The sequence below is a fragment of the Xenia sp. Carnegie-2017 genome, unplaced genomic scaffold (assembly GCF_021976095.1).
Source record: "Xenia sp. Carnegie-2017 unplaced genomic scaffold, XeniaSp_v1 HiC_scaffold_16, whole genome shotgun sequence".
Lineage (NCBI taxonomy): Eukaryota > Metazoa > Cnidaria > Anthozoa > Malacalcyonacea > Xeniidae > Xenia > Xenia sp. Carnegie-2017.
The window spans coordinates 5,125,419-5,150,547 of NW_025813469.1; the positions used below are offsets into that span (position 1 = coordinate 5,125,419).

Below are 25,129 nucleotides of genomic sequence, written 5' to 3' on the forward strand. Positions count from 1 at the left end.
TAGGGGCATGCTATACAAATATTTGAACTGAAGAATAAGTCTCCCTAACCGAAGACGTTAATTTGTCGCATTGAAAGTTTGTTTTTGAATCATCGATATCAAACAGCAGTCTTCCAAATTTTCCGAGCTTTAGGTGCAGCTCAATTTCGGAACAGCTCTCAGCAACCTCCAGTAGAAAGTCACAAGCCAATAAACTGAAAAATTGGTAACTGCAACCATATATGCTAACTTCATTACCAGATTCGTTTTGATAAACTTCAACACACCTCCTGTTCTGAACTTTTTAACTGTATAGAGCAGGTGGCAGTCTGTGCTCATCAAATCTGATAAAATTTTTTTGCATGTATGGACACAATGATGGTGCTTATTTACTAAGACTTCTTTCTCGATGTTGAGTACTGTTTCTAAGTCAAAAAACAAGTCCGATATCACTCACCAAAATAATTGTTCGGTATGTATAGCTTCCTCCGTTGTCAGCATACACCCCCCCCCCCACCCCTCGAACAAAATAGCTTTTGAACAAAATATTTAAAAAATACAAAAGGAAACGGCATGATCTAACGCAACAGATTTATTGCGACTTCTTTATTTTGAAAAATGAATAAACGTTAAAATATTGCTTGCGCGATTCAAGTGTACACAATTTACGCGAAAGTAGTAAAAAAAGGTTGACAAGTTAATGTAGATAGTTTCACTAATTTGACTTTTCTCACGTTTGTGTAAATGCAAATGAAATAACTTAATTGTCACAATTGTTTCGTTGTGAAGATTGCCTATGTTGCTTGAGAATACATTTTATTTATGATACTTTACACGTCGTCTTTCCCTGTGTTTCTTTGACAAGGGCTTCCAACTTTCAAGCACTTGGGAAAGAAATCCATAAAACTTAAATAATTAGTTCCTGAAATGAACCACGGAATGCCTAAATACGTTTCTACGAAACTTAGACGTGATCTTGAACTTTGAATTCCTGTTATAGCTAAATTAATTTATTCCTATGTATTTATAGTCGACTTCCTGAGTGAACAAAATTCAGGAATTGACTTTTTCGAACCATTTTATGGTTGCTTCAGATGGTTGTTCATACTTTGCAGTGGCTTAGTTGAGTAAAAATCGCACCAATTATAGCGGATTATAACGCATCAGCAGCTCAAACTAGGCTTTTCAATGGCATGAAACATTTATGCTATATCAAACCGACACATTTCCTTTCATTTTGAAATTATAGTTTCACTGTGGCAAGTTTAATTCGAATGTATGTTAAAGTGCCTGAAATGCTACATGAAGTTTGACTTCATTTCTCAATACGGTTAATCAGTTTGATTTGATTTGGCTTGTTTGATATTTTTCAAGTTTGTGCTGGTGGGGATACACACATATTCACTGATGCAATTTGCTTTGTTGCAAAGATTGCGAACATTGCTTGAGAACATTTCAGACGTTAAGCTTTTCATCGTCTTCCCTCAATTTCTCCAACAAGGGCTTCCAACGTAAGAATACTACGGAAAGAATTTCCGTGCAATAGTTTCAACAAAGAACCACAGTAAGCATAAAGTTAGTTCTATGCAATTTATACGTGGTCCTGATCTTTTATTTCAGGAAATGCTATGATTCATTTATAGATATACTACATGGCCGACTTCCTGAAGCAGCAAAAATTCACGAATTTACATTTTGAATTATTTCATGGTTGCTTTTTTCTTTGCAGTTGCTCAATTTGACTTCACTTCTCAATAAGATTTACCTGGCTATCAAGTCAATTTGATTTGGCAAGTTGACATTTTCTTTACGCTTGTCCTTGTGCTTACACACATGAAAAAACTTATGCAATTTTCTTTTGTGAAGATTGCCTACATTGTTCGAGAATACGGTTCATTTTGACACTTTACGTCGCCTTCACCACAATTTCTTTAACAAGGGCTTCCAATTTTACAATATTACGGAAATAACTTCCTTACAACTTAGAAAATAGTACCAGAAATGAACATAAAATGTCTAAATAATCTGCAGTTTATACGTGGTCTTGACCTTTTTAATCCTGGAAATGCCATTTTCATTTACACATATACTAGATGCCGACTTACTGAAGAAACTAAAATTCATGAATATACATTTCTGAATCATTTCACGGCTGCTTCAAACGTTGCAAAATTGATTAAAAGTCTGACCAATTTTCATGCATCAAAGGTATGGGCAGAACACACTGGCTTTTTCAAAGGCACCAACAATTTATATTTAATCAAACGATAATACTTCCTTTATAATTATAGTTAAACGGCGGCAAGTTTGATTCGAATGCATGTAAAAGCGCCTGAAATGCTGGATGAAGTTTTACTTCATTTCTCAAAACGTTACATCCGGTTATCAAGTTAATTTGCTTTGGTTATTTCACTTTTTTCTCATGTCTGGGCTGATTCACATGAAAATAGCTTATGCAATATGCTTTGACATCGAGATTGCCTAAATTGCTTGAGAAACGTTTCTTTAATGAAGCACTATTCCCTCTATGTCTTTGACATGGGCTTCCAACTTTCAAAAGCTGCGGAAAAACTTTCCGTACAACATGGAAACTAGTTCCATCAACGAGCCCAAGAAAGCATAACTTATTTCTATGCAATTAATACGTGGTCTTGAAAGCTGTATTCGTGGAATTGCTGTGAACATTTACACATATATAGGTGGTCGACTTTTTGAATCATTTCATTGTTGCTTCGGGCATTGCAGTCACTAAATCTATTTAAAATCTGGCCCAATTACAACGCATTAAATGCATCAGCAGCTCACACCAGCCCTTTTCTTTGCATGAAACATTTATATTATCCAGACACTTGTTTGATTTTAACGCTAATAAGCAATTCTTAGTTCAATACATCAACAATGACATTGAAAATTAACTATCCTCAAAGAATGCATTGGTGATGCACAAACTCTATGTAAAATAATATACTAAATCGCTGATTGTGAGTAATCTCAAACATACTGCAAAAATATTATCATTGCTCTTGCAAACCATAAATTTTGTTAGAAAAAGCACATACAACTTACTAGCGTCATGAAATGCCTTTAAACAATAAACAAAGCTTCATCTTTTACTTTTTCCATAGAGTTAAATGAGTTACTCTGAAATACTAGAATTATAATTGCACCCTACAGGACCATACAGTACTTTTCAATACCTTGTGGGAATAATGAGCAAGACAGGCTGAGGAGTAAGTATCTTCATTTAGCACAAAAACATAGTCACTATTTTAACTGGGAAAAAGTTACTTGATCGATAACAGTAACATCTTGGATTTAAATACCTACAACAGGAACATCTCGATTTTTCTTCCACTAAGTAGCTTACCACTCAGTTGCCTGATAGCACTTCTTGCACGCTCATTGCTCACTAAGGTAATCATAGCATCTCCTGAACAGCGGTTGGCGTCAATGTAATGGATCCTCACAGAGTCTGGTATTGCAGGGAAGCCTTTAAACAGTTCAAGTATGTCATCTGGTGTTGTAGCTACAGGCAAATTCCTGATGCCAACAACACATCCATCTTTGATGTCAGCCAAATTGATGTTTGCACTTTCTGCCACCATACTCAATGAGCTGTCCACTTCAACTGATTCAGCTGGTTTTGAGGAATACCCACTAGTATTTCCACCACTGTCACCAGAAAACGAACCCGATAGCAAGTTCATATCAATATTTAGTGTTGACACAATATCCTGAATGGAACATGTGACAACATGGATGTATCTGTTACCTATGAACTTCCCATTTCTTTTTAGTGCACGTTCACAATCCTCATGGGAGGCACATTCAATAAAAGCACTTCCACTGGATTTTCCAGCATATTTCCCTTCCTTATTGGGAATAATATAAACAGCAGCTGTCTTAATGCCTTTAAGAAACTGTTGAATATCTGCATCTTTTGCAGAATATGGCAGTCCACTTAATTTAAGAAAAAGACCTTTGTCACTGTTTCCTAAAACTGAGTTTCCATCAATGGAAAATTGTGTCCAGATTGGAAAGCCCTTCCTTTAGATGAATCATCAGAATATGTGCTTGTGTAAGATTGGGAAACCTTCCCTCCTCTAAATGTTCCCCGACCTCTCTTACCCCTAGAACCACGTCCAAAATTACCACGACCTCTTACACCCCCACCTCTAAATTTGCCTTCCTTGCTCTTAATTCCTGTTTTTCCTACCCCAAATAAAGACCCCTTACTTGTTCGAAGAGGACTTCGACTTCTTTTTTCTACTGAAGTTTTGTTCCCAACTCCCACATCAAAGTTTGTTCCGTGTCGATCAAGAGGGCTTCTGCTACGATCCCGTGAACGTTTCCGTCCACTAATACCAAAGCTACCACCTCCACGACCAGTCTTAGACGAGCCCCTTGATGGCAAGGGTGCCCTTTCAGTTAACACTTTTTCCATTTCTGTTTGGCTACTTAAAAACAGTTCAACATATCGCTTGCCAATGTACGCACCGTTCTTTTCCATGGCTCTACGTGCATCCTCGTCGTCGTAAAAACAGGCAAATCCAATACCACAAGGTTTGCCATTCTCGTGTGTCGCCAAGTGTATGTCGCTGTCTGACAACTTTGAGTCGCGAAAAAACGTTTTCACTTCTCGAGTCGTTGTTTGCCAAGGTATGCCTTTAAGCTTGATGATAACAGGCATCAGTTTGAGCTGTACTTAATACTTTATCAAAAATATTCAACGTTAAATAAGAATATCCAAATAAACTCAGAAAATGTTCTCAAATATCGACGAGAATTGTTGCAGCCCCTTAATTTATGCTGTTTACAAGAAGCCCCCATAATTCAATATAGGCAATATCAAGCAATATCCCCCATAATTCATGACTGTCACTGATAGATATTGTTCGACTTCCCTGTTTGTACCTAGCAATTGTAAATTACGTAATTCGAAATTTTACTACAATACAAATAAAATCCTTCGTTGAATTTATTTGCAAAATCATGGTGGATGTACAAATATTTTCAACAAAAACCGAACTGCAAACTAGCACCGGAAAATTCATAGCAAAAAAAGCGCGAGAAGCCATTTTGGACCATGGATATTTTTCTATAGCTTTCTCCGGCGGAAGTGTTGCCAGCATTGCACCAGCTGGCTTGTTGGAACTACCAGACGTTCTTAATTTGGACTTTTCCAAATGGAAAATCTACTTCTGCGACGAAAGGTACGTGGAACTTTCTCATTCTGACAGCAACTATAATGCTGTGAACCAGAATTTCATATCCAAAGTAAAGGGCATATTAAAGCAGAACATTTATACCATCAACCCAAATTTATCATTGGAAGAAGCTAGAAAGGACTATGAGGACAAACTTAAGTCGAGTCTAGATGATGGGAAAAGCATTGACTTACTTTTGATCGGCATGGGACCGGATGGCCACATATGCTCATTGTTTCCTGGTCATCGACTCCTTGATGTTTCAGATTGTTTGGTTGCATCAATAGCCGATTCTCCAAAACCACCATCATGCCGTATAACTCTAACTTATGCAGCTGTCAATTCTGCAAAATGTGCTCTGTTTATTGTTGCTGGTAGCGGAAAGGCTGTTGTTGCTCAGAAAGTGTTAGAAGAGAATGAAAATAACACTATTCCCGCAGCCAGAGTGAAATTGACAAGTGGTACCACTCACTGGTTTCTGGACAGTGATGCTGCAAGCCATTTGACTCAGAAAAAGTAATATTTTGTTCAAAGAAACTGAGTTCAATGTAAATTCTGTATTCAATTTGTTTTTCTCAATAAATGAATGATGCAGCTGAAATGATGATTTGTTTCCATCATTGTCTTTACACAACTTTCATTTGAGTGTTATAAGCTTTTTATTCCATTTTTCATTGTTTTCATAATTATTAAATTTTGCTTAAAACAGACTCAATATGTTGTGACCTGAGAACACACAGTTAAAGTCTTTCAAATGTCAAAATCAGTAATTATAGGAAACTACTTTGGAAAATTTTTTGTGTCAACTAAATAAAACTTTAGTAAGTGTTGTTTAAATTGGCTAATTTTTCAGCTTACCTTTGCAGTGGCAGACTTGAGGTAACAAAGGCAATTTTATTGGTAAATACTATTGTTTAAAAATTAAATGCAATAGTTTTGTTCTGAAGACATTTGGAATTTAAAATTTGTGGCTATAATTTATTTTATATTCTATTTAGATTAGCTTTCAAAACCAATTGAGAAAATTTGTCAATGTAGCATGAATAACAGTAAAACTTAATTACTTTATTTAGCCATCCATGCAACTGCCTTGTTTGCTTATAAAGATAAAAGAACTTCAATTCTTCAAAGAAGTAACTTTTATTACAGAAAACTTGCACGTCACAACGTCGCTAATCAATACTTTATATAAACTTTTTCACAAAATGACATATATCTTCTTTTTGTTATGTAAGTGCTGCATACAAGGCAGTGTTTTGTTAAGTAAGTAAATTGTAAAAAACTTGTGCAAGGAGATTGGTTCTTAGCATTCAATGTTTTTGATTAAACAAAAATATTTGTCAAAGATACATACTAAATTTTAATTACAATGTTGTCCAAAGCTATGTATACATATAGTCACTTGAAATTATTCACATCATTAGTACTTTATCAAGTTGTTGATGTAATTCATCATATGTTTTAAGACGCCCATGCTTCAAGTTCAGCCATGTCATCATCATCATTGGCAGCAACTTTCTTTTTGCTCGACCTGAAGGGAAATAATGACATTGTTACAACATCATGTTCTGGAGTAAAACTTCTATTTAAAAAAATCTTACTTAACACTTAAAATTTATGATAAAACATATTCCAAATAAAACATCTTGTAAACTCAACATCCAAATTTATGTTGGCAAGAGACGAGACTTAAAAGCAATATTTAAACTTTATTTAAAAGTTAATGACTTTGAAATAAATTTTAAATATTATATCTTGTCTCTTGCTAATATCAAACCTTCAGTTTAGGAGATGTTTTTTGGAGAATGTTTTTATATAGGTATCTTCAAATTGCCAGCTGGAAAAGTTTTTTCGCATTAACAAAATTTTGCTTTGTATGATAAACTTTCAACATACCAGCCGGTACTGGTACTTCGGTGTTTGGTACTGATGGTAACTGTGAAGCTCCTCCAACTTCTAGCATTCTTTCATCTAGCTCTTCTTGTTCAAGCTCTTCCAACTCTGCATTCAGCTCATCCTGTCAGAAGAAAATTTGCTAACTGAACTCTTCTGAACACTGTAATTTTCATGATAGTTTTTAGATGTCAGCTAATGTGGACAGGAAGAACTCACAGTCCATTTATGCTTAGCAATACGATTGAAAAACGCTTGTTTTAATGAAGTTTTGAAATCACTATTTTTCAATTTTTATTTTCAATTTTTTCATTTTTACTTAAGTTGAAGCTTTTAAAAACCACAGTAAAACAACAAAAACATAATTTAAGTTTAAGTTCTTGATTAAAAGAATAAAGATGTAATCAAGATTTGAAAAATACCTCATCAATATCTACACCAAAGCCAATTGGATTGGAGATTGCCGAAGCAATTTCATTGGCTATTTCATGTTGCTCACTGATATCATCCATCATATCATGCACATCATCAACATCTCTGGAAGGGCATAAAAATTTTTGGTACTTGTACCTGACATGGAGTTTTCAAACACACAGTCCCCATGCAAACTTAATGTTTAAATTAGAAGAGATTAACTGCTAAACACACAACAAATATTCATGTTCATTCTACAGTGAGAGCATTGTAAACATCTATATTCTACATAGGAAAAAATATGAAAAATACATATTTTCTATGAAGGCATATTACTTCTCTTGGGAAAGAGAGGAAGAAATAACCATTTTTAGTTTTTGGCAATGTGATGAAAATGCTAATACTTTAGTCAAGTCATACATGATGTGACACATGCTACAATGAATAAATAACAAACTGTCTTCATAATACATTTTGGGAAACATATGTCTTAATCAAACAAATTGATAATTTCAAATTCAACAATGAAGGGGGGAGAACAAACTTATTTAATATTCAGGGTGGCACCAGACATCAAAAGTTGTCAAACAAACAGCAACCATTCCCTCGAACATAAGAAAATATAAATGTAAACTGTATACCCCCTCCAAAATTTTTATAACAGTACTTACAGTTGTTGAGCTTGCTTCAAAGCACTTGCTGCATACTTCATGCTGCTCAATACTTCTGTGTTTGTGTTGGAATTCTCCAATGCCTGTCGTTGAAATTCAATTGTGGAAAGTGTTCCATCGATTTGAGCAAGTTGTTTTTCCAAAGCTTTTTTTCGTTTCAGTGCATTTAACGCAGCTATAAATTGAATTAAAATAAATTCAAGAAACTTCCTCCAGTAATCTATTTTTGTCAAAAGGCAATTTGCCTTTTCCATAAACCTCAGCCTATAGGGCCTCATTGCATAAACTGTGAGAATGAGAACACCACTATTGTAATACTCAATTCATTCTACAGAAAAGGCAAACCATTTCAAAACCAATATATTTAATAGTCTAATGTTTACCGATCACTACAGGATAAAATAGTGCATGCATTAGTCCTTGAGTCGAAGCTCTTCCCACACCATGAGAAAGAGCTTACTAACTTATCATACGTATTTATAGGTGAAGGTTTACTATTTAAAATTATGGAATGCCATTGATCAACTGTATAAGGAGAAGTCAACCTCATCACTATACTACAATAAATCTACAGTCTATTGTTCAAATGACCACCAACAACCAAAACTGCACAATTGCTAAGGAAGAAAATTTCTGTTTTATGTATTTGAGCCTTGGTTTTATTGAGCAATACAACTCAAAAGAGCATTACAGTGAGTCTAGATTCCAGACTGGAAATTTTGTATACATACTGTGCACCCAAGCTTTCAGGTGCACAATTTGGAGAAAATTTGGTTTTTTTGTACGCAAATTTTGAATCTTGAGTGGACAGTTAATAAACTTTTCAGTCTGCTTCACCTTAAAATTTTGTTTTACCGTAACTGCGTAAAAGCACTATTGATATTGCGCATTTAACAAAAACGACAAGTTATTTTAAAATAAACACGTTTCAACATTTCATGATGCCATCTACAGTATTATAAGGAATATTATGTATGTGATGAATATATATAAGAGTAATATGATACTGTGATACAATTTATACATTTATGAATAGATTATTATATTACAATGGAATAGTGGTTAGAATTAATGATGAAAGTATTTACAGGCTGAATATAGTGTTAAAACGAAAAACTTGAACGCTGAGATTAGGGTTAGTTTTGTTAATGTGAAGTGCTTCTTTGATTTTGAGTGCGAATGTAGTATCTGCAGTGTCGATGACTTTAAAGCAAGATTATAATCTAGATAAGTATCTCAGTTCCATACTAACACCACTCATACCAGATGACCACTCCACTAAAGATTCTTTCACTTTCCTCGACGAATTCTCATCTTTCAACTCATCAACTTCATGTCACAAATTCTTCATCTCCTACGACGTTGAAAGCCTATTCACTAACATACCGCTTACTGAAACGATTGATCTAGCCATTGACGTTATTTTCACCGACAACCCTAAGTTCACCGTAACCAAGACAGACCTAAAACAACTGCTTTTAATAGCTAACGGCACAAACACATTTTTATTTGATGGAAAATTTTATGACCAGACCGACGGTGTTGCGATGGGTTCTCCCCTTGCACCTATTCTTGCAAATATTTTTACGGGTTCAAAAGAACGAAACTGGATTACTAACTACGACGACACAAAACCATTTTTCTACGGCAGATACGTTGACGATATTTTTGTGTTTTTACAAACGAGACTGAGGCTATGAACTTTTTTAGTTACATCAACAAACAACCCACGAACATTAAATTTTCTTTCGAAACTGGAAAACAAAACCAACTACCTTTCTAGACATTTTATTAACATAATCCCATGACACCTATACAACGTCGACGTATCACAAACCAACTTACACGGGACTATTGACAAACTACTTCAGTTTTACACCACTTTCATACAAGACTGGATTAAAAGCACACTTGTAGACAGAGCATACAAAATTAACAACACCGACAATGGCTTTCAACAAGACCTAAAGAACATCACATCTATTTTATTACGCAACTCTTTCCCACTACACTTCATCAACAAAGCTGCCAAACGATATCTCCATGACAAAAGTAATACCAACTGCAAAGCAAACACCAAAACATCCGATATAACAATCAGGAGCAACAACAACGAACAGTCCATAAAAACTCTTTACTTTAAACTACCGTACATCGCACATCATTAGGGAGCTTTAGCAAAGACTACGAGTACGACTACCAGTACGAATTACGTCATTTTGGCGCGAAAACATTGTTGCGACAACAACATACGTAGCCGTAATCAATTTGAGAACGATGTTTTGTAAAAAATTCGTAGTGGCGACTACGATGTCTTTTTAAGCAAAGAAAGTAGGTATATTTTTTCATTGTGTAAAAAAATTAGTTTACAGTACTATTTTCCAGCATCCAGGCTTTACTTTAGAACCTTTTTTGAGCGCATATGTGCATTTAAAAGGAAAATATGACCTTGAAAACTTTCATGTATTTCGCACGCAAAGTAAACGGTAAACAAACAATAAAATAGCATAAATATATCGTACATAAAATTTAAAATAGTGAAGATTTTTCACTCTAAAGAATCCTATGTTCTCGCAAAATCAGTATTACCGATTAGTTGATATCATTATTGACAAATGGAGCCGTAGCTGCTTCGCAAACGTCGGTATTTTTTACAATAAAAAGGCTCGTTCTGTTGTTTATAGCTAAAACAAAATTTTGACGAAGCGATAACGACAAAAACGTCCTCATGCCATTCTCTTACACGGTCAAACTTCGCACTCGTTGTCATAGTCGTACTCTTGCTAAAGCTCTCTATTCACGACACACACAACGCAGACTTACAAACATCATCAAACGCTTTGGCACTGACATTAACATCCGACTAATTTTCACTTCTTTCAAATCAAAAACTACTTTTCATTCAAAGATCCTATCCCTGATTCTATTAAATCTATGTATACCAATTCGATTGCGCGGGATGTAATTCAGCCACCAGAATCAGGGGACACACCACAACTGACAAAAACTCACACATCTTTTGACATCTTTTAAAATCACTTTCATGCAAAACTAACTATTCACCCGCTTGCTTTAAAATCATCGACACTGCAGATATTACATTCGCACTCATAATCAAAGAAGCACTTCACATTAACAAAACTAACCCTAATCTCAACGTTCAAGTTTTTCGTTTAAACACTATATTCAGCCTGTAAATACTTTCATCATTAATTCTACCACTATTTCATTGTAATATAACAATCTATTCATAAGTGTAAAAATTGTATCACAGTATCATATTACTCATATATATTCATCACATACATAATATTCCTCATAATATTGAAGATGGCATCATGAGATGTTGAAACATGTTTATTTTAAATAAACTTGTCGTTTTTGTTGAATTTTGTTTTACCAAACAAAATCATCAAACACCATCTCATGGTGATCACAACCAATGGCAAACAATGACACTTAACCACATCTCATGGTGATCATAACTCATGATAACAAACATGGACATTGAACAACATCTCATGGTGATCACAACTCATGATAACAAACAATGACAATGAACCACATCTCATGGTGATCACAACTAATGATAACAAACAATAACATTAAACCACATCTCATGGTGATTACAACTAATGATAACAAACAATGACATTGAACCAGATCTCATGGTGATCATAACTCATGATAACAAACAAGGACATTAAACCACATCTCCTGGTGATCACAACTAATGATAACAAACAATAACATTAAACCACATCTCATGGTGATCACAACTAATGATAACAAACAAGGACATTAAACCACATCTCATGGTGATCATAACTCATGATAACAAACAAGGACATTAAACCACATCTCATGGTGATCATAACTCATGATAACAAACAATAACATTAAACCACATCTCATGGTGATCATAACTCATGATAACAAACAAGTACATTAAACCACATCTTATGCTGATCACAACTCATGATAACAAAGATAAAAAAGAATGATGCTAAACCACATCTCATGGTGATCACAACTCAGGATAAAAAAACAATGACACTAAACCACATCTCATAGTGACCACAACTCACGATGAAAAGCAATGACACTAAACCACATCTCATGGTGATCACCACTCACGATGACAAACAACAACACTAAACCACATCTCATGGTGATCACAACTCACAATAACAATGACATTAAACCACATCTCATGGTGATCATAACTCATAACAAACAAGGACATTAAACCACATCTCATGGTGATCATAACTCATGATAACAAACAATAACATTAAACCACATCTCATGGTGATCATAACTCATGATAACAAACAAGTACATTAAACCACATCTTATGGTGATCACAACTCATGATAACAAAGATAAAAAAGAATGACACAAACCCCATCTCAAGGTGATCACAACTCAGGATAAAAAAACAATGACACTAAACCACATCTCATAGTGACCACAACTCACGATGAAAAGCAATGACACAAACCACATCTCATGGTGATCACAACTCAAAATAACAATGACACTAAACCACATCTCATGGTGATCACAACTCACAATGGCAATGACACTAAACCCCCTTCTCATTGTGGTTACAATTCACAATAACCAATATAATTGTCAATAATCATAGTTTAACAACATGGCTGACTTGTAAGTTATATAGATGTAGATCTTGACAACATAACAGTACTCCAAAAATGTAAGTGCTTATTCAGCAATATAACAATCAAAGCCTGTTTTGTACGTTTTGAGACCCCATTGTTTTTAACATCGACAATTTCACTATTTGCTAAATATTCTCAAATGTTATTGACCAATAAATCGACAAGACAAATCATGAAATAAAAGAAGAGACACCAGTTCGCTTTGTTTAATAGTTACACAACTTATACCTCGCTTATTTTTGCTGGCATTTGACCGAGCAATATTAGTTTCCGAGTCTATTTTCTTCTCCAAGTAATCACTCTTCTTCTGAAGCATTTCTTCGGTCGTTCGTAACCTCTGTATCGCTTCTTGTGTTGAAGGACCATGCTCTTTCTTTGAGGGGCCAGCGCCAAACGCTCTGGCAAGAAAACTCATGACTTAAATTCACTGAAATATTCAAAAATTTTAAGTAAACAAGAAAACTTCGTACTGATATGATTTAGGATAACATAGTTTATAGTGCATTAATTAAAATCAACTCGAAAAGAGTTCTGGGACATGTACGTAATTATCTATTTTGAGAATGCGTATGATTTTGCACTTTTCGTGCTACACATTACGTCATAACGGAAATGTGCAGATAATGGCAAAAGAAAAACGCTATATCATATCTTTCATACGTCCCTCGTACTTTGGAAGGGGTAAGACTAGGCCAAATGCTTTACTGAAACTATTAAGAAAATAAATTTACATGCTCCTCAGTTTGGAGCCTCCAAACCTTGTCACATTTTTGTGTTGTCCTCCCCCTCCCCCACAGTTGTTGAAGTGACAAGTTGAAATTTTTATAAATAAATGAAGTTTTACAGATAGTTCTTTCAAGAAAAATGCCATACACTATGATCTTGACAGCGTGTTTTTCAAAGCGTAAGTATTTAAGTTTTCTACTGACATTAGATTCTTGTTATGACTTTTATAAATTAAAATATTTTTAGGAAAAACCAGTGGCGGATCCAAATTCAAAATCGACGGAGTCAATGAGTCTTCGAGGGAAGGAAAGGGACCAGCTCCAGAGTGACCATATACGAATAATTTATCATCAAAAATGCATTGATCAGTGTAGAAAGCTTCCCCCTGTTGCCAAACTTCCAAAAGTTGCAATTATTTATTCAGGCGGGGCTATCTAAACTCACCAGAGCTGATCTAGTAGTAAAAATTACTAAGTTTGGTCACGAGGACAAGCTACCTGAATGGTGCAAATTTTCATGCGTTTTCATGGCTGAAAAGATTGCCATTACCAAATTAAATAAAAAACTAATTTTTCCAATTATGATTTTTTTGTCGTGAAAAAATAAGAAAGTAGGAGAAGCCCGCCAAAAGAAAGTTGTTTTCTTTTCGTGGCAACCCTAGCTAACTGCAGTTTCGTTAGCATAAAAGCGATGCAGCTACGAGCCCAAATATTTGGTCATGCTAAACAAATATTTCTGTGTTCATTCACTGAAGCAACAAAAGATTTATAAAGAAATGAATGATTATGCTTTGAACTCAACATTGCAGAACCAAAACTACCTGCATAGTTGATAGTTGCGACACTGCATGCGTGCTGTCCTTAGAGATTTTAAGATAATTTTGCCAGTGAATATTATCTATACCGATTATACGACGGGGGTTAATAACATAAACATAAACACTATGCCAATGAGTCAGGGGTGGCGTCAGATGTTCCCCGACGGAGGGGCTAAGGTCCCCGACGGGAGGGCTGAATACTAGGTTGATGTGACAATGCGCTTTGCCTACAAATATTTTTTTTCAGACAAAATTTTCAAAAATTATTAAATCGCTTTGACTAAATCGTTGAAACATGTAGTTTGCTTTGGAAATAATAATTTACATCTACATAAAAAATTAACTCTACGTATTCGACTAGTTGTGATTGCCGCAACTAGAACGCTAATTTGGGGGATGGGTTGTTTTTTATGTATTTGGTTGTGCCTACATAATTTTTTTAAAAGAAAGTTAATTTTAAAAGAAGTCAGTCTGACACAACTGAATATATGAATATCCCCACCAATCACCGTTGTACTAACAGCTCTCCTAGTCATGCATGCAATCCAGGGATATACATATGATTGGCTATAACAAAGCTATACAATAAGTAAAAAGAATGCCCTGGGTTTTCTAGTAATGTTGGATAGTAAAAATCAAATAATAATTATCTCCGTCAAAGCTTTATTAACATATTGGACATCTTCTTTAACCTATACAAAGCTGTAATCAAAGTAAGACGAGGATCCATTAGTTATTAGATATACTATTACTTTTTTATTGTTTAATTTAAATCTTATGTTTTGTCACTTTATCTTAATGTTACCCTGTTAAACTTTTTTACTGGTGAGCAGTTCTTTTTGACTGCATGTATATAATGAATCAGTGGTGTACTATAAAAATAATTTATAAACATAAGAGGCAATATTAATAATGCACGAGTAAGATATAACTTCGGTGAATCATTCGATTTCATTATTTCATGTTCAAAGAACAATTCTGTACTTGGAAAACCAAGCATTGAACTTGTTCACTACGGTAACCAAATCCAGTTTGTTCCCTTAATCACAATGAGTTCCTAACATCATTAGCTGTACAGACGCTTGATGGCGATTTATTAAAGACAATAGCCGCAATACATGTAAAACTGGCAGAATCTGATGCTCTTTGCTATTTGAAACTCAAACAACAGAGCTTTTTAGTTTTTCTAACAAAAAAACTGTCTTTCAAAATTCGTAAGTGGAGTTGCAAAAAACAACCGACAGAAAACTAATAGCGGGCAATCGTCGTGGGGATTGCATATGCAACTATATCTAATGCCGCATTTGCATATCTCTTCTCTAATGAACATTCAAAAATAAGTATTTCAGAGTAACTTTATTATTTGATGTCCGATAGCGGGCGTGTATGAAAAATTTTTGCCGATGCTGAGTGCTGACTTTACTTTAAACGATCGGCAATAATCGGCATTGGAAATTACATTTTTTCTTATTCATTCCCGACAAATAGTCAAATTTTCTCCGATGGAGGGCTTGGATTCCCCAACAGGGGGGCTGTAGCCCCCTGCCCTTCCACTGGCGCCAACCCGTGACAATCGTGAAATAAATAGAAATTAGACACATACAAAATTGTACTCTCCTTCTTTCATCATTCGTATTTTTCCTCATCTTTAAATTACATTCGTCGAGTATAACATCCGGAATTGTCTGTCAAATAGAGAAATAGGTACGCAATGCATACACGTCGGTAGGTAACTACTATATACACACTTATTTATCAATTTGAATGAAAGGAAATTACCAAACACCCAAATCAAAACTTAATTAAACACACATTTGTTATATCATGCAATTCGAATTGACGATTCAATTCGCACACTACTACAATGCATGATAGGATTTTTCTTTTACAAATATTCATCTTGCAATTTTAAATCTTAATCGAATGAAAAATACATTAATCATTACAATTATCTCGAATTATAGCTTTACTTGGGAACCAAAGGTTGAGCATGCCAAATATTTGTTGAACCTTTAGCATATATTTTGATTTTTAAGGATTGACACGAAACTTTCCTTAAAATTTTGTTCTATTCTTTCTAAAAAGAAGTTACAAACAACGAAGCAATCCAATAGCTGATTAAACCTTTTCTGGACCCTTTTATGTTTTCTGAACGTGCCTTCTCGAGAATTGGCTGCTGCTTTCCATTCTTCGCCATGTGGTTAGTCTCGTGATGTTTTGCAGACTCAACATAGCAGGTTTAATGAAACTGCTGTTAAACTTTATTAACAGGTAGTTCACTCTACTTATCATTTGGATTGTTAGGAGTTAGCTGGTATGACATAGGACTGGTCTGTGCACCAAAACTGTTCCTTGGATAGAGATTAGGATTCATGCTCCTGACATTTTAAAATGACCACCTCATCTCAACTATAACTTTCACACCGATATGGTGGAAATAACGATAGAGATAATTAGACAGGCAACAATATCAAAAAAAATTTGCACTTCAATCAATTTTGCTTTCCCCTTTACTACTACAAGTTCTCACCGTCGCTTTATGGGCAGCAAGCGCATGCACATGCAGGTTTTTCAAATCAAGTGCAGTCAAAATTTCATGTTCATTACGGAGGCTCATCATTAAGATAGTTTAGTGACTCAGTCCTGCTCCACAACTCGTAATTCCTTTTTGTGTTTTGCATTCAAAGCATTCTGAGTAATATGCATACAAAGTATTTTATAAAGTAAATGGTTTGAACCCGGGAGTATCGTTATATGTTTGTAATTGATGATCGTCCAGGTTAATAAAGTCCTGAGAAGGACTGTTTTTGTTGTTGTAGACTGACGTTTCGACAACCTTAGCGGTAGTCATCTTCAGAGTCAAATGAGGAGTAAACGTCAGGTTAGCCGTATTTGTTATCTGGTTCCTACGTCATTGTATTGTGTGTACAGGAAATGTGTATTGTCATTGTGGATTAGTGTGAAGTGAAATATTTTATTGTGATGTGTGATTTAGGTGTGACGTTTTTAGTTGTAATGTGTGGGTGTCAATTGTGCATTGTCATTGTGAATTAGTTTGAAGTGTAATGTTTTTAGTTGATCGTTTGTTTGTATTGTGAATAAGTCGTTTGTAAGGTGCCGGTAATTGCTGTGATCTGTTCAGGTGGGTTTGTTCCAAGTTGGTATACCAACTTTCTAATGTAAGCCGTTGTCTATAGTCAGTACTGTAAGTTCTTCCAGCCTTTCACCTTTCATTGTTGAGCGCAAGTAGTTCTTGACAATTTTCATTTTGCTGAATGATATTTCAGTATCAGCCACACTTACTGGAGCCGTAAACAGACGTTTGTAGCATTTATAAACGTTTGGGAAAATTTCTTTATTTTTGAAAGCAGTGTCTCCGGCGTCGTGGACTGTTTTACATTCTTCTTCTGTCTCATTTAAAAAGTTAACAAAAATCTCAAGTTCTGCATACAGTGACATACAATCTACGCTAATTGATGGAGGAAAAAGTTCAGTGACCTTTTCAACTTGTTCAACATTTGATTTAGTCAGTGGAGGCTGAAGGATAACAGCTAAGGGTTTTATCTTTTGCAAACAACTTTTTATGTTATCTCTATATTCTCTGCATTGGGAATTGAGGACCTCAATCATGCATTTTCGATAGTTAGTTTTTAGTAACATAATTGCCAAAGTCTCAGGGTTGTCATCCAAACGTCTGCTTGATCTTTTGTTACTATTTCTAGCAAACTCTTCCTCGGGATTGGAGCCTAGAGTCTTCGCAAACTCAACACTCGCATCTATTTGATTCAGTGTTCCGTATTCTTTCCAGTGATTTAACAGTTTCATCAATCAGTTGAAGACCATCAAGGATATTGAGCTCTGGCTTCTGCATCTGTACTGTCAGGATCTTGGTCTTTCTCATGATAAACCTCGTAAACATAACTGCAAAAACAAACTTAAATTTGACCATTTTCTTACGGAGCGAGGTTGCTTTGGTTCTGGTTAATGAGTTGTTGTCATTGTAGTTTGTTTGTTTTCTTCTGTATCCACGTGTTTTTATAAATCATATATAAACAAGTGTGTATACACAAAGTGTATATACAATGTGCCCTCCCTGCTATCACCATTTTGCAATGGTTCATCATTGTATCCAGCGGAATGTGTATCTGTGTTTATAATTACTTAATCTTACACATCTCACAGACACATTGCACTGTAGAATTAAGACAAAATTGTCAAAAATGAAGGTTTGTTATTTCCACTTAGTAATCATTTAGTTGTTTTTCAATGGTATGGTAATTTTTCTACTTCCTGAACACTGCCCTGCCACTTGACGGTAATATGCCCTGCAAAAACACTATTTTTAGCAATTGGGGGGTGCCACACCCCCACACACACCCAACAGTTACGCCCCTGGTCTTAGCAAGGCAATAAAACCAAATGAATTACATACCTATAGTGTACTTTTATGCTAGAAGCTTAAAATCTTTTTAGAAATTAGAAAGTTATTGGATTATATTACCTCCATATCATCAATCTCATGATAAGAAATAAGAAGCAAAAAATTTGTAGAAAAGCTTTGAAAAGTGAAAAACATTTCTTTAAAAAAGCAGCAATAAAGCATATGATAAATCTCCATTCTGTACTCTAATAGGTAAATAAGCTCAAATTTTTCTTAAAGAAATATAAGAAATATATAAGAAATATACAGTACAGTAACTTTAAAGTTTCATCACTGAATCTTTAATGCTTCAGTATAGTGCATTAGATATTAGTAACATTTAAACAACACTCAACTGAAGTATTTTGATAAAGATATGACATGATTTAAACATTAAGTTACATAAAACCCAATGGCTTATACAGTTTGAAGCTTCACATCTGCATCGAGTCATCATCAATCTCAGTACAAATGTTTACATAGACACAAACTTTATGGCCTTCCATTTTACATGTTTGTGAATTGACATTTCATTAAGCATCAAAACACACACAACCTTCTTGCCATCTTTCTTTGGATCATGAACTTTAACTTCAAAGCATTCAAGGCATCCTTAGTGAATGCATTGTCTCTATCCATAGAATTTGACCACGATCAAATTAAATAACTCCGGATAGGGCAGACAATAAGTCAATTATCTTTACAGCATTATCATTTTTTAAGACTCTGCCTGGTCAATAACATCTTCCAGTCATCTTTACTCCTTGATCTTCCCTGCATGTTGTCAACAAATTGAACATAACAAGCTCTGCTCCAAATCATGGGTACCGTTGGGACTGATCATTTCTTTTTGATACTTACTTACAGAGCAAAATGTGTGCAGGATCTTTTTTGTTTTAGGGTAACTATTTTGCAAATAAATGGGTAAATTTACGATTTCATGCATTAACAAATTACAGAAAAGTATGCAGAATTTTATAAACAAAAACAGGAAAACATCAGTATATTTGGCGTTCAAGTCAGTCTTAAAAAATACGATCTTTAATATGTATTTTATGGCTTTTCAAGTGCATGTATAATTGCTTTTCAATCGTTGACGGACTAACAAAACAAACAACTACCTCACCTGTGAGAAGCGATATATTTCTTTTTGTGGAAACTACGACATCCAACAATTGAACGATGGATTTGGCGTCCTCGCCCCAGTAAAGTTAGCCGCTCCAGTTATTATAGAACTCAATGCTCGTAACACGAAAACTGACCAAAAATGGCTCCAAAGCCAAAGCTTACAGAAGCCTCTGTGTACAAATTGAACACATTAGATGGAAGCCAATAGTCGGAAAGGAAAAATGACCGACCGTTAAAATCATCGATAAAAGATTTCCAAAGATTCAAATCTGCTTTTACAGACCGTGTTAAACGAATATAGTAATGAGCTACACTAACGCCCTTGGTAATGTCAATTAGCCGACGAAGAAATGCTCTGCCTGTTACGACGACCATGCATGCAAAATTCAATAAGCCAATCAAAGACTGGATTCCTTTTAACGTGGCCTTTTTCCTTTTGAGGAATTTTCCGAGAAGCGTGCATGTTTTAAAGATTTTTTCCTCTGGTAGACGGGCTTCCATAGCATGCGTATCGAGCTCAATGCCAGAAAAAGTTAGAATATTTACAGGACCGACCGTTTTTTCTGAATAAATTAGTACATCGACATGATTACAAAGGGATATAAACCCTTGTAATGCAACGCAACACTATACGAAAGAAAGGGCAGCAATGAGATAATTATCAAGAATATGAATAATATGTTCAATAATTAAATGAGCTTTAGCAACCCATTCTAGTGCAGTGCTAGACATTTGAAATTTGAAAAGTGCGGCGGGACGACGCGCAGCCCATGGGCATTGCCCGATCAAAATAGTAGTTGCCCTTCCAAAACACTCCCAAAAGAGGGTAATCTTGTGGACGTATGGGAATGATCCGAATTGCATTCTTAATATCAGTCTTTGCCAAAAAACAGCCATTCCCCAAGCGTTCAATAATTGCAATGGCATTGTCTACTCGCAAATAAGAAACTGTTGTATATGCCGAAGGAATTTCATGGTTAATAGACGCCCCATGAGGAAAGGACAAATGGTGAATCAACCGAAATTCGCCCGGAACATTTTTTGGCCCAACACCTAAAGGTGATACATGCAAGTTTAGAAATGGAGTTTGAGGAAAGGGCCCTCCAATTCTATCTGCTGCAATCTCTTTTTCAAGCTTAGCACTAAACACATCCAAATTTTGATTCGCCAATACTAAATTGTGGGCCCGAAACGGGCTATAAAGACCCTCAAAATGAAGGGGAAAACCATACGTAAATCCTTCAAATAACTCTAAAACGATTTGGGCATTGTATTCTTGTAACAAAGGTAGTAAACAGTTAATTCTTACGGGGGTTGGGAGCTTGTGCAGTTGTTGCTGGTTTTCTAGCCGTGTGAAACTTGTCTGAGGGACGAAATTTACACCCTTTGCCAGAATGTTGCGAACCACATTTGAAACAAGTATGTTTGTAGGAGCAAGTTGAGCATTTAAATCCTCAATGAAAGACTCCACAAAAACCCAATGGAGCGAAGATGCCCGATGGAGAAGACTGAAATTGTCTTGGACGTGACCGATTTACGATATTACGATTAAACTTTGGACTTTGATCCACAACTTACAATGAGTTGTGCCCCATGGCATATCTTGCAACTGAGCTTGACGCATATAACGAAACTGTTTGTCATAAAATTGCCAGTTTGCACCACGCTCGGCTAAATCGCGAACAACCTCAGAATAATTCATCAATACAGGAGCATCCTGGGAAACTTACTTGTGTATATCACAACAAAAATCTGAAAGGTTGAAGTCCACATCTCAATGTTAATTATGGGCTTAATCTTTGTAGTAGGTTCCAAAGAAAGGGTGGGAATGAAGTCATCATTTTGAGTTACTAAGAGATGATATCGGCTATCACAGCCCCTTGAACTAAGAAGAGAACTGAAGTCAACAAACTCGTTTGCACAAATCTTAGCTTTAATTTTTGAGCTTACTTGAGCATCAATGGGGATCGAAACTGAATCAAAATCTTTACATGAAGAATGTAGACTGTCAACCGCCAGACTGAGTATGTTGTTGTTTTTCATTATACGCTCTTCGTTGGCGACAAATATGCTTTCGGCTGTGCAAAGTAGCTTTATTACTTCATCTGATATGTAAACCTCTAAGATGATCCAAGCCTGATGATCCTTAAGCAGATAAATCAAGATTTAAGTCAAAAGATCAATCAAAAATATATATCTTCTTCATTGACATCCTTGGATGTAGATAGTGTTGCATCTAAGAAAGAAGGATTTTGTGTACTTTCATCATTGTCATAGGAAGAAGTAGATTTGCCCGAAAGGCAATGTGAAACTGTAATTATTCGTAATGCATTTTTTAATTCAAGTGCTGTTGGTACTGGATTCTTGAATCTAATGGTTGAAAAAAATTCTCAAATGTACCTTGTGTAAAGCGGCTTGTCCAAAAAATTTGTGTTGTCTCTCTAAAACGAAATAGTTTTGCAGCTGAAGAATTGTTTTTTTTTTGCTAAAATTGTTCCGGTTTGCACAGGCTTCAACTTGAATTCAGACTCATTCCTATTTTTATATGTGTAAAGAGTTTTATGATTGTCTCAAGAAATGAAACAGCATCTGCATGCTTCTTTGGGTCAAAGAGACTTAAACCCATTGTTGTTGAACGAGAAGTCATGAGGTCATACAATGTTCCAATTTGATCGCAAAACCATGCTGTAGTAACTGCATCTTTATTCATGACATCCTCTTGTACAAGGAAACGAATGGGTTTACGGAATTACAACAACAGGAATTCTGCCTAATTGCTGTAAAATATCAGCAAATATTCTTAATAATTAAATTTCTCCAGGGGCGGATCTAGGACTTTTCAAACATCAGTCATAAAACGTCGGAGGCGCTCCGCACCTGGGATGTCCAAGGCATTCTCCTCTGGGAACTTTTGAATTTCAGAGCCTTGGAAATTCCATTTTCAGCGTTTTAGAACAATACAAAATATTTTGATGGGGATCGTTCATGCGTAAAAACAATACATTTTGCTTACGTTTCTTTCGAAAAAAAATTGAAGTGAACAATACTTGAATGTTTTGCCAAATATTTAGGCTCATTATCATGCCAAATATATGGTCATTAGCATGTCTAAGAATATAAAATTTATTTTACAATAATGCTATCCAAAAAAGATATTGTCTTTAAAAATTTCTACCAAGTTGTCAGGCATAGACCCTCAAGAGACCCCAATTCAAACCTCTATGCAATGAGTTATGTTAGAATTTTGGTACAAGGGACAGTTCATAGATTTAGAAAAGCTCAGACTTCAAACCATGCAAGTTTATTGTAACCCTAAAACTTTTTTCTGCCAAAGATCAAGCAAAAATTATCAGAGTGAAAATTTGATCATAAACTGAAAAGCCCAAACATTTGTTTATGATAAAGTAAATAATAGTATGGCGCTTTATGTCTACAGATTTTTTGTCCATTGAAATATATTTGCAGAAATGTAGGATTTTGCTTCCATATAATGGCCACGATTACCCAAGCACTAAAGAAATCATTACTAAAAGTCCGTCGGCAACAACAATTTTAGAAGCATCAATCTGCTTACCATACACCATATTGACATAAATCGCATCACATACACGCATAAATTGACTTTGATATTTTGCATTAATGCATACACTTCAGTTGTCCTTTACTTACGATTTTGGAGGTAAATTTCTGCTGAGAAAACTCAAAACAATGTTGGCTTGCTTTTGAACATCGATGACTGAAATGTCGCTCGCGAGATCGTCTTTACCAAGCATTTACAATTTATCCATAAATTTTTCACCCTCTTGAAAAAATTCACAGTTTGGACAGCAGCATTCATGTCAATATACGAATTTGTTAAAGATTCCCGTAAATTCCATCTGATTGTAGTTTAGCTTCTATCATGCTTTAGAAATCATGCTTTCTGGGTAAATTGGCAGGGTTACAAGTATTTTAGATGTAAGGCAGAACAATACAGCATTAGATCACGTTGGATGCATTTTACTTGATTAAGGCTGCATGATATGTGATGCTGTTAAGTGGCCTTTTTTGAATTTTAATGCATAAATTACTTCAAGTGTTGCAATTTTGTTGTGCAAGAATTTTTTCAGCATCAAATATCTTCATTTTCCTCCTTGACTTTAAATTGAATGAAATTATTGCAACTAGATTTGTAAATAAGAAACGACAAGAGGCAATTCTAATTTTGTAAGTCCTCTAAGAGCCCATGTGAATAACGTGACTTCAGTTTCGTTCTTTTTACTCAAGACACGCCCGCTTATGAAGTTTGTTTTACAAATGACAATAAAACAGGTCTTTAAAATATTACGTTTTTTTGCGATAATCTTATTGACCTTCAACTTGTTGCATCTTCTTTCTATGGTTTTAAACTAATTTGCAGAGCTAAGTTTTCGTTATGTGACTGTTGATCAAAAATATAATTTATAAATTGCTTTCCTCACGAATTATTTGACACTTCCCTCTCTTATTGCCGACACCTCGACACCACCTTACTGCCGGTAACGTTGCATGTGGCTCATGAAACATGTTACCAGTTTCTAAAAAGGTTACCAGTTTTTAAAAGTTTAACGGTGTTTCTTTAATAAGAGCTTTAAAACGGTTTCTATTCGAAAGATTTTAATGTGTGCATATTTGTGAATATTGCCACCTGGCGATTTTGTTAAATTTATTTTGCCACAAGAGTTCTAAAGTAAACAATCTTGGTCAGTCATCAATTGTAAAGTCAAAAATAAAAGTAAAAAAAACATTTGGTATCCCGGAAACATTAAAATTCTGAAAAACGGAATTTCTTAAGAAACAATGCGCATATTTATTAAATGGCAGTTGACTGGCACCATTGTGAAATCACTGATTATGTTATTTTATCTATTGTTGTTTTTGTGAATGCAGCCAACAGTTCGTGTGTTAACAGCTTTGCTTTTGGAATGTGCAAGCGATGTATAAATATTGATTCGTAATAATTCTTTCTTTATGATTTTAGTCCTCAAGCAAGAAGTTGTGTCGATTTTCAGTGAAAACTTGATAGAAATTCCCAAGGACATAGAGCCATTATACGTAAAATTCCATGGCTGTGACGTCAATATTATTAAATGTGTTGGCCTCCACCAGACAAAAAGACAGAAATAGAAATTGTTCTTCCTGACTAAAAGATTTAACGCAAAATTCTACAT

The 25,129-nt window shown here is 35.1% G+C and overlaps 3 protein-coding genes and 1 long non-coding RNA gene across 4 annotated transcripts; 2 read left to right on the forward strand and 2 right to left on the reverse strand.

Annotated features, from left to right (window-relative positions):
• Positions 1–553: 553 nt before the first annotated feature.
• On the reverse strand, positions 554–4,766 carry LOC124437522 (RNA-binding protein 12B-B-like). Its single transcript, XM_046987482.1, is given in 2 exon segments — positions 554–4,004; positions 4,007–4,766. Coding segments are annotated over 2 exon segments (1,365 nt in total). The 5' UTR covers positions 4,670–4,766; the 3' UTR covers positions 554–3,302.
• Positions 4,767–4,869: 103 nt separating this feature from the next.
• On the forward strand, positions 4,870–5,787 carry LOC124437519 (6-phosphogluconolactonase-like). The gene has a single exon (XM_046987480.1). It carries the CDS (start codon positions 4,972–4,974, stop codon positions 5,704–5,706), a length of 735 nt encoding a protein of 244 aa, XP_046843436.1. The 5' UTR covers positions 4,870–4,971; the 3' UTR covers positions 5,707–5,787.
• Positions 5,788–6,136: 349 nt separating this feature from the next.
• Positions 6,137–13,367, reverse strand: LOC124437520 (charged multivesicular body protein 4c-like). The gene is made up of 5 exons (XM_046987481.1): positions 13,078–13,367; positions 8,165–8,339; positions 7,502–7,616; positions 7,083–7,203; positions 6,137–6,717 (listed from the first exon to the last, which is right to left on the reverse strand). The coding sequence occupies exons 1-5, from the start codon at positions 13,262–13,264 to the stop codon at positions 6,599–6,601; spliced, it is 717 nt and encodes a 238-aa protein (XP_046843437.1). The 5' UTR covers positions 13,265–13,367; the 3' UTR covers positions 6,137–6,598.
• A 155-nt stretch (positions 13,368–13,522) lies between these two features.
• LOC124436886 lies at positions 13,523–14,153 on the forward strand. Its single transcript, XR_006945526.1, has 2 exons — positions 13,523–13,753; positions 13,822–14,153. It is a non-coding gene; the product is annotated as an uncharacterized LOC124436886 (long non-coding RNA).
• The last annotated feature ends 10,976 nt before the right edge of the window (positions 14,154–25,129 follow it).